This window comes from Triticum aestivum, chromosome 2B, assembly GCF_018294505.1.
Source record: "Triticum aestivum cultivar Chinese Spring chromosome 2B, IWGSC CS RefSeq v2.1, whole genome shotgun sequence".
NCBI classification, from domain to species: domain Eukaryota; kingdom Viridiplantae; phylum Streptophyta; class Magnoliopsida; order Poales; family Poaceae; genus Triticum; species Triticum aestivum.
In genome coordinates this window covers 24,425,437-24,439,643 of record NC_057798.1, presented here as the reverse complement: position 1 = coordinate 24,439,643, position 14,207 = coordinate 24,425,437, and the positions used below count along the sequence as shown (strand labels likewise).

Here is a 14,207-nt window from a genome sequence, read left to right as displayed (position 1 = left end):
CACTCAGTTAACACGCACCCACTAGCTAGCATGCACACACGCACGCACGGTAAGCAACTAACGAACGGATTGATCCACTAATCACTCGACTAGCTGCACAGGCATACCTTTGCAACTCATGCAGCTCGTCAAATGACACGGCCAAATGCGTGCAAGATGCATGCACCTCATCTTAACTAATTTTGGTCACTCCTGGAGTTAGTCTCACGATGGCACATGCATATTTATTTCTATCCTATCTACGTTTACTTACTTATTCCTAGCTAAACCAAGACATGAGTACATTTTTACGTGCCTGCATGGCACACCTAATGCATGACATGGCTAAACAATAGTGCAACAAGATTAACCCAACAAGTGCTTGCTCTGATCTAAGCCTACGAGCACAGATCGCAAGGACATAGGTGCCGGGTTCTCTACAAGCGCAGGATGCTCGGCTCTGTCCTCCGGCCACGCTTCGCCGCATTCCTTGCCAACTTTCATAGGCCGAGCTGATAAATACTTCAAACTTGCGCCCTCCAACTGTTTACCTCGAAATTTCAGCATGATGCAAACGTAGTTTACCATCAGATATTATTTCACTCAACAAGATATCATCACAGGGAAGTAAAAACGTTGAATTGGTTTTTCCAAAAGGACTGCAGATTAAAAGATGGTAGCCACAATATTGAAATGGTTTTTGGACTGAGCTGCATATTTATTTTCCGGGTGTGGCTAGCTCTCATCTACTCCCTCCGTTCCTAAATATTTCTCTTTTTAGAGATTTCAAATGGACTACCACATACGGATGTATATAGACATATTTTAGAGTGTAGATTCACTCATTTTACTCGTATGTAGTCACTTATTGAAATCTCTAGAAAGACAAATATTTAGGAACGAAGGGAGTAGATGAGAATTAACTAAGGCACATCTAACTCCTAAACCATTTGATTTTACGCCAAGATTCGTGTGGTTTTTTTTTTTTGCTTGATTAATCAAATAGTGTGTATGAGTTAGATGATACTTTGTTATTTCTCATCTAGATGAGTATTAGCAAATCTGTTATTTTCCTCCAAACTTTGCCATCTCTTCATGGTTTTCTTAATCATCATGTGCTGCTGAATTAACACCTGTGTTAAAACACAAATCAGACAAGGCTCCATACTTTGCTATCTCTTCATGGGTTTCTTAATCATCACGTGCTGCTGAATTAGCACCTATGTTAAAACGCAAATCAGACAAGGACATGATTGACTGGAATGGACATTTGATATGAGCTGCAAAGGAACCACCAGTTTGAAAGATTTCATCAGGGCATGCACAATCCAGGGTCTGCTCCAACATCCCTTAAAAAACTGTAACCCCTTTATCCACCCCCTACCTTCATTTATCTTGTCTCCATGCATATTCAACTCCATTTAACTACAATTTCACATCACAAGAATTCAAACTTTTATGTTTCAAAATTTTCAATACACAACATCCAAATGCACAACATAATTCAAAATAGTTCATCCTGATAGGAGGGCGTCTTCACATTGCGATGATTTTCCTCCTTAATGTCCTTCCAATAGTTGGCCCCGGTATGATCATTCCCCATGGCCGCATCAAGCGTCACATTCTCCTATGCATCACCAATGCCTCATCCTCACCCATCGTGTAATTGGCCGACCTTTGCCCCTTCTTATCAAACGGAGTGCCAAACAACGGCATGACATCTTGTACTTCAGAATTTGGCATCGAGTAGTAGAGGTCGTCTATGCACACAAAGGCGCTCATCATGCTCATGAAATAAATTGACACTAGCAGTGCACAAAACAATCAATCAGTGACAATTCAACACCATTTAGAGTTAAAACGGAAAAATAAGATAAACGAACTCACCTTGTGGGCATTTGGTCGAATGCCTCAGAGGCATTGCCCATTCCGAGCTTGCTGACATCAATAGCAGGCGGAGGAGGGGCTACGAGGGGTGGGAGGGATGCGTGGGGGTTCGAGGGGCCTCTCGCCGGCTTCCTCACTATCACCCTCTTCCTTGGCTTGATGGTGGCGTCAGTGCCATGTGTGCGCGCCAGATACTGGATGCCGGTATCATGCGTCACAAGGCCAGTGGGCTGCATGTTGGTGGCACCTAGGTGGGGCTTAAGAGCTGCGGTGGCCTGGTGCGCACGCCGGCGTAAGGCAGCACCACACTTCCTTGATGCCAACACAGCTTACTCGAGAGCCGCCATGGGCAGTGTGGGCGGCAACGACTCAGCACTACGAGGAGATGAATGGCCCGCAGGGGACGGGCGGCGTCCATGGCGTCACTGGGGCGATTGGGCAGCAGGCGAGAACTTGTGGGAATTTGGTCTCCCGTGGATCAGTGGGTATTTTTTATCCTATATTTTGGGTCAAGGTGGGGCGTTTTTGGGTTTGAACCTAAAAATTATAGGGATATGGTTTGGGATAGGGAATCTGATGGGAGTGGGATTTTGACAGATTTTGGCAGTTTCAAGGGATATAGATTCTACTAGAGATGCTCCAAGGTTGTGTTTGGGTGGCCTCGCTGTTTGCAGTGCCATCTCTCCCTGCAATTGACAATAGTAACTGTTATGCCACTGACAAAATACAAGCAGAAAAAAAGAGTGTTGAGATTTAAGCAGAACCTGCAAAATATTCTGTCACTGAATCAGCACACTAGGTACCAAAGCAAGTCTGTCACTGAATCAGCACACTAGGTACCAAAGCAAGTCTGTCACTGAATCAGCACACTAGGTCCCAAAGCAAGTCTGTCACTGAATCAGCACACTAGGTACCAAAGCAAGTTTCAACGTAATGTCCTGCCCTATTTCTTGACTGCTTGGACAACTCCGGGTGGCACCCAATAATATGAAGTGTTTCCAATGAGGATGGCAGACCGTACGCTGGTAAAGATTGGAGCTCTGAGCAGTATGATATTCTCAACACTTTGAGAGATGAAAGGCTCCTAAAGTTCAACGGAAATGATGTTGCAGTAATTTTAGGACATCTCTCGATCACCAGAACTTTTAGTGAATCAAAATACTGCAATGAGGATAGAGAGTGCAAAAGCTGGCAGTTACGTATGGACAACTCAGTGAGCATGGTGCAGAACTTAAGTGTTTCCGCTGCTGGAAGAGATATCATGTTAGGCAGGTCTACAATCTCCAATGAGAGGAGACAAGGTAGAACCTGGAGAAACCTACTAAAATTTTGGTCAGTAAAATTGCAGCGACTAAGCTGCAACCTTTGTAGAGAAACAAGCGACCCTATTTCCTCAGTAGCAACGACCTGCTCAGCACCACTTATGTTTAAGGCTACAATGGCTTCTCTGTGCTTTTCATGAAGTAAGCCGTTGAAGTGGACAGAAGTTGTACAAACATCCAGTTGGAGCTTCTCTGAACTCGAAGAAAAAGGGGCAAGCCTCATATATGGTAAGAACTGTGTACGCTCAATGGTAACTTCACAAGTAGTTGGGGGGAGGGGAGGAATTTTGACCAATTTTGGACAATCCATTATGATTAATCTTTCAAGGCATGGAAATGACTTTCCGTGTGCTATTCCGGACCAGTCATGCAACCTTGGGAAATCATCAAATTCAAGGAAGTTTAGGGATGGAAATGCCACATCACCAGTGCCATAAAACTCATGTCCAATACAGTCAACCGCACACAGCTCCTTCATGTGTAAATGTCTGAGTGATCCCAAATGCCCCAGTGGAGGAAGCATGGTCAAACTCCTGCAATTGGTAAGGTGCAAGGAACGCAGCTGCTGCAATAATGGTAGCCAGCTGGGAGCTCTGGCGCCACAATACCTTCTAAGGTTAAGTACCTTAATGTCTTGGTGCGGCTTTAGGCCTTCAAGTACCTTTACGTCCGCAGGAGGAGGGTTATTCCTACTAGCGGAGCTCCATTCTAAGTTCAAAGAATTAAGATGTGTTTTTTTATTCAACTCAGCTTTGCAGGCTTCTTCATAGCTTGAAACATTTTCTAGACCTTTTATTTTTAGTAGCCCATGGAGACCATTGATGTTCCTCAACTCTTCTAGTCTATGCCCTTCCCTCTTCTCACTGTGGAACTCAAGTGATCCCTGAAGGTTAGCTAGCCGACCAATGCCCGCCAATCCTGCAGTACACTTTGTTTCAACAAGAAGGTGCCGCAAATTGACCAACATAGTAACGTTCTCAGGAAGCTTATCAAAAGAACATTTCCCAGTGAAGCACAATACTTGCAGATGCAGGAGCTTGCCAATCGACTCAGGAAGCCTCTGGATGGAGCCATGGATAGATAGGTAACGGAGGTGCAATAAGTCATCAATGCATTGGGGCAACTCTTTGGACTTAAAGCAACTGAGATCAAGAACACGCAACTGTTTTGACTTCTCCAGGATATCTTTTAAATTCACAGCAAAATCCTCTTGGGAGCAACTGGAGTTGGATGGAAGTGACGGTCGGATTAACAAGGTGCGCAACTCTTTTAGACTGCGGAAGCTTGTGAGAGCAGGTAGACTGTTCATGGTGACAGACAGATGGCGCACTGTTAACGGGATGTCACAGTTCGTGCCATCGTCAATACGGAAGCAGTCCTCCGCTGCGACAGACCTTGCAAGATCATGGAGTAAGCCATGCACCAAGTAGTACGTCTTGGATCCAAGCTTGATTTCCTGGAAGAATGAGCGTGAAAGGAGCTGATCAAAATATTCTCTAGCAATGTCTTCCATCCTTTTTTCAGCCCTGTCTTGTGGTTGAACAAAACCCTCGGCAATCCAAAGGCGGAACAAGTGTGCTGGATCAAACTTATAGTCCTCTGGAAACAAACTGCAATATGCAAAGCATCGCTTGAGGTGTACCGGTAGGTATTTATAGCTCAAGCGTAGGGCGGAGAAAACAGCATTATCTTGTAATCCTTTTTCCATGATGTTCATCCAGTGAATTTTGCTCCTTGTATCTCCCAGCAAACCTCCCACCAGCTTGGCAGCCAGAGGTGATCCATTGATTTTTTCAGCAATCTGCTTCCCGATCGGGTGAAGTTCTTGATAGACATTACAGGGATCACTTGGCAAAGCATGTTCCTTCAGCAGGGCCCAGCAATCCTCGCTCTTCAGCGGATTCAAGGTGTACAGCTGCGACGCTCTGAAGATGTGAGGCATGGTGTCCATGCGGGAAGTAGCCATAATTCTGCTCCCGGTATCTGCTGACTGTAGAGGAGCGAGCATGTCCATCCAGGTTTCATCCGTGATGTTCCACACATCATCAAGAACAATCAGATACCTCTTGGAAGTAAGAGCTCGACGGAGCTCCGACTGAAGCATTTGAAAATCCACCATCTTGTCAGCGGAGCCATCCCAAGCCGGTAGGACCGACCTTAGGATCTCGGCTGCGAGCTCCATCTTGTTGGAGCTGCTGGAAACTGACACCCAACATTTGACATCAAAATGCTCCCGAACTGTTGCATCACTGAACACCATCTGAGCAATAGTTGTCTTCCCAATTCCTGCGTCACCAACAACACAGATAACAGAGTTGGCACATGGCTGGATGAGCATTTGCACGATATCATCCTTGTCCTTGTCGCGCCCAATGAATACTCTAGTCTGAAGAATTTCCCTGCTTGAGTCAGGCATGCGCGGTGGGGGCGGCCGCCGCCGCGATGAGCCGTCTTCCCCCTTGTCCAGTAGATCGCCAATCTTGCGAGTTTCTTGATTCACAACCTTGATGTCTTTGACGATCTTCTTGGGTGGTTTGGGCGCAACTATTCCAAAAGGGAGGCAGTGCCAACCACACCACCTGAGAGCGGGAAGTGGTTTGAATTGAACCCGAGATGGGTTGGAGGAGTGAAACCTGCGGCAGTCGACCGTGTCTTGAAGGTCTTGGTTGAAGTAGAAGGCATCCCTGGCCTGCAGAGCCAGCGCCTTATATTCGGCGGCAGCAGAGATGCCCCAGATCTCGAGCAAATAGGCCTCGAGAACCTCCAGGATGGGGGCGGCGGTCTTCCCCCCGCACCTACTGGCCCCAGGCGCGCATTTCCGGCCGCTCCCGCCGGAGGAGTGGATGTCGGCGGCCAGCCCCTCCATGGCCTGGGAGGCCGAGCGCAGCAGCTGCGGCGCCTTGGCCAGTCTCGCGGGATCCAGGCCGCCGGAACACGCCGACACATCCATGAACTTCGTCCTCGCTGCTCACTTGGTTTCAGCGTGTGTACGCGTGCGCTCTGGACGGAACTTTCGGGGAGGAAGAGACATGCTAGCTGCTTGCCACCCGCGACCTTATCAACACCGCATCCGAGTAAATTACAACTATGGTCCCTCAACTTGCCGTGAATAACAGAAACATCCTTTCTGTACAGGGTATTTATACGTGAAAATAGGTAATACATACGGTTTTAGATACGATTGTGGGTCGATGCAAAAAAAAAAAAAGATACGATTGTGGGAGTTGCCAAAAAAAAAGATATTATTGTGGCACTGTATTAGTTTGAAGTTTTGCATGTCGGCCTTCCTTTTAGTTATCGTCCTCAACCGCATCCTTTTCCCATCTCATGGTCATTTCCTACGGAGTTGCTTGTTGCGTGCCTCCTGGGCAGCGACGACGACCCGCGACGGGCTTTGGCCTTCCTTCACGCGTGAGTGCCACTGCCACGTTAGCGCGTGCGATCGCAAGACAGCAACACGGGAGCGACTGAAGAAGGCAAGATCCTACGTACACGCAACGAAGACTGCTATAGGACAACTTCATGTGAACGAACATCAGCTCAATCCAGTCTAGCTCTGGTTCCTGCAACATGTGCAACTCGTATGTTCATATCAAGCGATCTGATGCTCGTTCGTGCAACTGGGTAGACATTCCCGACTGGGTGAAAGATCGGGGCGCGGCCGTGAGACAAGGACGACGAGCCCGTTGGCGTCCTGCGCCGACAGCCGGCCTCGCCAACTGGACTGGAACGCGGCGACTTCCAAGCCCGTGGGCCAATCGCCTTGGTCCTCGCCGCGTTGCTCATGGGTGGGCTTGGGGCGCACGGACCGCTCCGTATCCCGCAGCTCCACCTGCGTCCGTCCCGGGGAAGAGAGGGAGCGCGCCGCCCGTCACCCACACCACTCACACCGCCCTCAACGTCGCCTTCGAGCATGGTCGTGACGAGGCCTCTGGACTTAAGGGTCAGATCGTGAAATACTTTCACGTTGACTTCATTTTGTGACAAAGTTCGTTGAAAGGGTCAGAATAGTGATTTCGGCCGGAAAAGATGAGCTTTGGATGAAAACGAAAAGGAGGGCCGACTTGCAAAATTGTCAGACTAACACAGTCCCACATAAGCGAGATATGTATCTGTAACCGTATCTTGGACCGCATGTATATCGTATTTTCATGTACAAGGACTATATTGGAATACTTTTTGAGTTTGAGGAAGGTTGTGTCATGCACCAGCAAGTTGAAGGACCATAGTTGCTATTCCAAGTCAACGAAATGAACTTTCGCATAGTTTATGCCGTATGGATGCCGTCCCAGACTTTTCTTCCTTTCATATAAAACACGCGTTAGGTGACAAAAGGACGTTACCCCCAACCACTCGTCTATTAACTATCGTTTTAATTTTCTAATCCACCCACCCACTGCAAGTTGCTTGAAAACAATTAATGACATCTCTGACCCGCTCCGACGTCTGTTTAATTTTCTAATCCACCCACCCACCCACTGTATTGTGAAATGAAGGGAGTAGTTTTTAGTTACACCATGTTCAAAATGTTTCATTCGGTTTATATGTACTACGCTCATGTTTGCACGAATTTCACCTGGTTAGTTCAAACAATGGTTGAAATGTATGCACGCAATGGTAGATGGTCAGTTTTCGGTCTGTTATGGTGCTGCTAGAAGGAGGGCGCGAGAGGACCGGCCGGGGGCCTTTTTGCCCACGACCGGGCAGGAGGGAAAGGATTCCCTTCTTAATTCTTGCTTGATTAGATTGATACATCTCCTCTCTTTATATAAAGAGGTTTACTTAACTTCCACGCAAGGTTTACTTGACCCCTAAGCAAGCGACCCTTATCTCTAATTAACCCTAAGACTAACGGGTTATACTGCCAGCCCAGGCCCATTACGTACTCTAACACTACACCCCACCTGGACATGCAGCTTGTCCTCGAGCTGCAGCCTAACCAACTTATAACCATGACTCGACACAACACAAACCTAACACCTAAAAACAAGCCTTTTACATCTCGGCTTGTTTTATGACTCTCAACCTGAAATGGACTAGGACGCTTTATTTTGGACCCCTCAACAAAAAGTGGACACCATCCGCACGTCGGACGTGCACGTGTACAGCCATCTGGATCCCATGGACACCACCTGGACCAAAGGAGTTCATGTGTATGGCCACCTGGAAGTGGTCGCAAGAGAGACCAGCAGAGGCGCCCTCACGGCGGCCGGCGGCGAAAAGCGGTGGTGCTACGCGGTGCGCTCCTGTCGGTGACACCCTGCCTTCTCCCTGCCGGACTATTGTTGGTCTGCACCGCACAGGGAAGAGTGGAGGGCTTGCGATGGAGAATGACAAGGAAGGGTGCACCTCCCCAACCGTCGATGTCGCAGACTTTGAGGTCGCTGCCCGCGGGGAAAACAACATGCCCGCCGCCCGTGGGGGGAAACGGCATGCCCAAGATCCCCGACGCAGCGGACAAGATCGAGGTCCTTTGTGCAGCGAAGGGCTAACTTGGAGGAGCGGCAGCTGCAGACCACACATCTTCCACACACGCCGACGCGCTAGGAAGCCGCGTGCAGGAGCCTGCAGCCTCACCGCCACCGACACGTGGTGGGTAGCGATCCAAGACGAAAGCGGTGAAGGCGACGGCAGGGACTGGACTTAGTGAAGCGGGACTCCAGCCGGCGTGGTCGATGCGGAGCCGGAGCTGACCGGCGGTGGCGCACCGGGCAGCGGCACCGGCTGTTGTGGCGGAGCGCCGGGCGCGATGGAGGCCGCCAGGAGCGGTGGCTGCCACTGCAGCCAGGGCTAGGCGGTGGTGGCGATGGATGGCAGCTGCAGCGGCTGCTGCAGTGGCTTGGCGAGCGCGGCGAAGGCCGCCTGGTGCAGCGGCTGCCACGGCAGCCACGATGGTGCAGGGGCGGCGATGGGCGCTGGAGGCGCGGTGGAAGCCGGCGCCTGCCATTGTGGCCATTGCGGGGCAGTGGCAGGCGGCGGCGGCAGCTGCAGCTGGGGCTGCAGCGTCCCAACGAACGCCGCGAAGGCCCCTGGATGCGGCGAGTACCATGGCAGGGCCGGCAGCTCGGTGGAGGCTGTCGGCGGCAGGGGCGGCGGTGGACCGTAGGGGCTGGCCAGGTACAGCCGGATCCCCTAGACGGCTGTGACGAGGTCGTTAAGGACCCCGGTGATCTCCTCCTGGGTGTAGGCGGCGGCCAGTGGTGCGGTGGAGGGCGCCGGCATCTGGGCGGTGGCGGCACCGGAGGATGCGACCAGCGGCACGGACGGGGAGGGCAGCGGCACGGTGTAGATGGCCCGCGGCGCGGTGGTGACGGTCGGCAGCGGAAGCGACGGGGTGGGCGGCGATGAAGACATGATAGGAACTGAGCTACCTGATACCAAACTGTTATGGTGCTGCAAGAAGGAGGGCGCGAGAGGGCCGATCGGGGGCCTTTTTGCCCACCACCGGGCAAGAGGGAAGGGATTTCCTTCTTAATTCTTGCTCGATTAGATTGATACATCTCCTCTCTTTATATAGAGAGGTTTACTTGACTCCCAAGCAAGGCTTACTTGATCCCTAAGCAAGCGACCCTTATCTCTAATTAACCCTAAGACTAACGGGCTATACTGCCAGCCCACGCCAATTACGTACTCTAACACGGTCCCTTCGGAAAACAATTATCGCAAGACCATCTATCGTTGCGTGCATACATTTCAACCATTGTTTGAACTAATCAGATGAAATTCGTGCAAACACGACATAGTGCATATAAACCGAACGAAACATTTTGAACATTGTGTAACTAAAAACTACTCCCTTCATTTCACAATATAGTGCGCCCGCGCTTTCCGAGATCTATGCTTGACCGTAAATTTAACCAACGAGGCCGACTGTGGCGGGAGCAAAAATTATGTCACTGAATTCATATCGAAAATACAGAATCAGTGGTATAATTTTTGTTCCTGCCGCAATCGGTCTTAAAGTTAAATTTACGGTCAAATTTGAATCTCGGGAAACGCGGGCGCACTATATTATGGAATTGAGGGAGTACATCAGACTAGAGAAAAATTCCATTTTACTGTCATGAACAAAGTTGATGGTTCACATAACCCCCTTGTTTTTTGTCCCTTCACCCCTAAACAATTCCATCCGTCCAAAATCAATTTGCAGGTGGTTTGACTCGACTTATTGCTGATGCGGCAATGGTCAGCGGCTGTTTTGACCCGCGGGTGGGTCTTCCTCGTCAGGCTGGGCTAAGATAGAGGAGCTCCTAGAGACTTGCCCTCGTAGCTTTGCCTCCCCGAGCACCGCTCCTCGTGCCCGACCCCGCCGCCTTCGGCTGACAGGGGCGACCGACGGAGTTCCAAGCCGCCGCCCCAAGCGCTTTGCTTCTCCTTCCCCTCCTTTCTCTCTTCTCCCACCTAAAGTCTCCCTCATATCTCTTTCAAGTACACATCACGCCGTTGCCATGAGCTTGCCGTTATGCCATCTTCACACTGTCACCGGACTCTAGATCCAACCGGAACCGGGCCAGATGGAGCCGCCACCCCCGGATCCGTCTGCCACCTTGCCTCCTCCCCTGCCTACATCGCTGCGGCACTGTCGCCGTTGCCCTGCTACCTCCCGTGCAAGGAGAGGGACGATGATGCCCGATGGTTGGGCCGCCCTCGCCACAAGTTCAGCGTTGTTTCACCTTCACACCCCCGTCGAACTCTGGATCTGGCTGGAATCAGACCATATGGCCTCGCCACCCTTGGATATGGCCGCCCTCGCCTTCCCGCGCCGCCGCCGCTGCCCTACTACCTCTTGCGTGAGGAGAGGGACGGCGATGCCTGATGGTTGGGCCGCCGCCACTCACATGACAAGGGAGGCCCACCCGGAAGTCTAAATCATCACATATGACAAGCACAATAATCAGGATAAAGACAAGTACCAACCTGTGTGAGGTAGCATATCAATTGCTATTTCCTTTGACTGGAAGCCGAGATAAGCGACTGACGGGAAAGGAATGAAGCAAGCCAGCCGAGACAAAGCGGCCGACAGGAAGGGAAGGAAGCGGTCGAGGCAATGAAGCACCCAAAGTTCTAGTGCAGTTCCACCAAAATCGAGCATCCCTGTTGGCACATATATTGAGAGAGTGAGATTAATGTAATAGTGGGACTAGTTGAAGAAACATACACTAACAAATAGAAGCATCCTCATTATCTTAATGGGTAAATTTAGCAACATAATAGTCTTGCTTAAAGAGAGGCATTACTTTATTTAATCAGTGTCAATTAGCTCAACACTCAAAGCATTGCCATGTATCATAGGTTGCAAAACTTTAACGTGCAAAGATAAAGGAGTTTCTCATGACAGTAGCAACACAGTAGCACGATACATATATAGGTACAACAAACTAATATGGCTGAAGGCCTTAGGCCGGTACCAACCTGAGCACAAAAGCTTATTCAAGTAGTCCCAGAAGAGATGATAAAGCACTCACTGGAATCACTCAATAGTATATATTTTTGTGCACTTCAAATGTACGGTTGAAATAACTCTTGTTTACCAGTGGTAAGATTATATTGAAAGATTATCAAGAACTTCCAGCAGAGTTAAAGCACTGGCTGGGATATAGTTCATTGTATTCTCTTGTGCAGTTCCACTAAAATGTACGATTGGCACAACATGATCCCTGTTTGCACAAGTAGGAACAAGGTGAAACCTTCATTAGCTTAGTGAGAAAGGATAGAAAGACAATAGCATTATTATGTCATGACACTACCAAGATTCCCTCCCTGCTCCACCACATGCTTCACCTCCACGGACACAGATATACAGGTACATGATTCAGCATAGTGCTACTAAAGATTTGTTTAACTCCGACAGGAAAATTAGGCAGCAATAAATTAGTGCTACTTAAGTACTCCTGATTAATTAAGTGACCTTGTAGGAGAGACAGCAGAAGTGGAAGGGCTCCCTAGAGGATCGTCTCACATGTAAGGGATACGTTGTCGGAGCCCTTGAATGGCCTTGACTGAGGCCTCGGCTTCAGCAAGATCACCTTGGCACTATTGATCGTGTAGAGCTGGCTCACACATGCATCCAGAATCCAGTTAATTAGTATGATGTGTTGTTAAGCCAAGTACTACTCTACTGCATTTCTCTATCTATCTCTACTGTATTATCTATTACTCTTATACTCTTACAAAAAACAGAGTTGGTGATCTTGCTGTTAAGTGCATCCCGATGTTACGTGCAACGAACGAGCATCTTACTAGTCTTCCAAGTAAATTAAGACTAGTAGCAACACAACAATACAAAACCACTAGCAAGATGTCAGGATAACATAGGACGGTACCATCGAGTGATCTTCTTCATTTCCTCCTTCTTATTCTTCTTCTTCCTCTTCATGCTCTGTTTCTCTTTCTCCTCGCCAGTTGTTGAAACCAAGTACATGATTGGCCTTCTATTTCAGAATTGGTTTTGTCTGAGGGAATACAAGTGTACTAGTAAACAATAGAATTATTTTCTCATGGCAGTCCAAAATAGAGATGAACACATGCATTAAATATCATTCTTACCTAACGGAAGGTTATGGTGCCAATTTGGATGATGAAGATTGGAACACAGATCTCCCTTTGTGTAGTTCCACCAAAATGAACCAACGTTTCCATTCTGACATTCCAGTTAAACAACACAAAAGTCACTTCTTTTAAGAAGTGTTTTGTGTAGTGCACCAAAAGGTCCCAATAGCAACAAGGTGAAATGGATATCCCTGTTTGCACAAGAAGCAACAGAGGAAATAGTCAGAGTCTCAAACAATTACTGGCAAAAAATTTTTTGGCTAAACTTGTCATGGATTATAACAGTGGCATGGCTTCATTTTACCTGGGGCATTAGATTAAGAACAACTAAATATTTGCTATAAGGGCATGGACAGTGGGTGCACCAGCAGTCCAGCACCATGTACCTAAACCGGGGCATAAAGTGGTGATTCAGAGTTTGTTGCCCCAAGAAACAAACATCCAAGAAACATATCTGGGTTGGTCCCATTTTTGTTCACTCTAGCCACCTACTCCTATGTGTGGATAGCAAATCTAGTCCTGGTCATACCACTGTGTAAAGTTTTTTCCCTGTATTTCCCTTTTCGACCAAGAGACGGGTTGGATGACCAGTATGTACTACTTTCACCCCCTTTCCTTCTTGTTTGTACCAAGTCCGATGTACATACTAAATTTCCCCCCTTTATTTTTTGTTTGAACCAACTACAAGATTCGAATCCATGAAGTAGCTTTACCTCTAACAATAGAAAAAAATAGGTAACATTGGACCATCCGATCGAGAGGGGCTGAGAGGTAGAAAATGATGCACATGCAATGACATAACAAGCTGGGGAAGTAGAGCCAGGCCGGTTTCGAAGGAAGATATACCTGAAGGTCATCGAGATGCGGATAGGTGGGCGGCGGGAGGCCGGATCCACCCACACTAGGGCAATGACGAAGGGATCGAAGGACCTGACGCGCCGGCGCTCGGCCAGAGATAATGGTGCGGCCAGCAGTGGGTCTCTTCCCTCGCTGTCGACGACGACCTAAATGCTGCCCCTCCTCCCCTTCTCCGGTGGAGGGGGATACATCCGGATCTGTAACCAGCTGTGAGGATAAAAAGACAATGTTTACCACCGCTATCTTGTTTAGATCTGGAGAGGATGAGAGTGTGTGAATAGAGCAACCCTAGCAAGCAAGCGCGAAGGCTCCGACCTATATATATATGTATAGTGGGGTAGTTTTCTTTTTTCACTCCATCAAAACAATCGTTTAAAATTGTATACGTGCCAGGTCGCCTTTTTTTGAGTTGTTGTTTGTTTTTTGGGATAGCTACCCGCTTATTCCAAGTGGTGTTACCGTGTGCCAAGTCGCACTTTGTATTGTTCAAGTCTGGTACTAGACCCTCCATTAAGTGAACAACCACCGTCTCATAAAATTTGTGAACAAGCCCACGGCTAAAATTATCGGAAACGTGGGCTACCCCAACATGCATTATTAATTATATTTTCT

General features: G+C 48.6%; 1 protein-coding gene across 2 annotated transcripts; it reads right to left on the bottom strand.

The window, feature by feature from the left end:
* Positions 1–1,255: 1,255 nt before the first annotated feature.
* LOC123043205 (putative disease resistance protein RGA3) lies at positions 1,256–6,213 on the bottom strand. Of its 2 annotated transcripts, none has more exons than XM_044465577.1 (3): positions 2,631–6,213; positions 1,867–2,552; positions 1,256–1,784 (listed from the first exon to the last, which is right to left on the bottom strand). In XM_044465577.1, the coding sequence occupies exon 1, from the start codon at positions 6,136–6,138 to the stop codon at positions 2,773–2,775; it is 3,366 nt and encodes a 1,121-aa protein (XP_044321512.1). In that variant the 5' UTR covers positions 6,139–6,213; the 3' UTR covers positions 1,256–1,784; positions 1,867–2,552; positions 2,631–2,772. The 2 variants fall into 2 exon arrangements, with proteins under 2 accessions (XP_044321512.1, XP_044321513.1); XM_044465578.1 differs by having other exon boundaries at positions 1,256–1,739.
* Between the last annotated feature and the right edge of the window lie 7,994 nt (positions 6,214–14,207).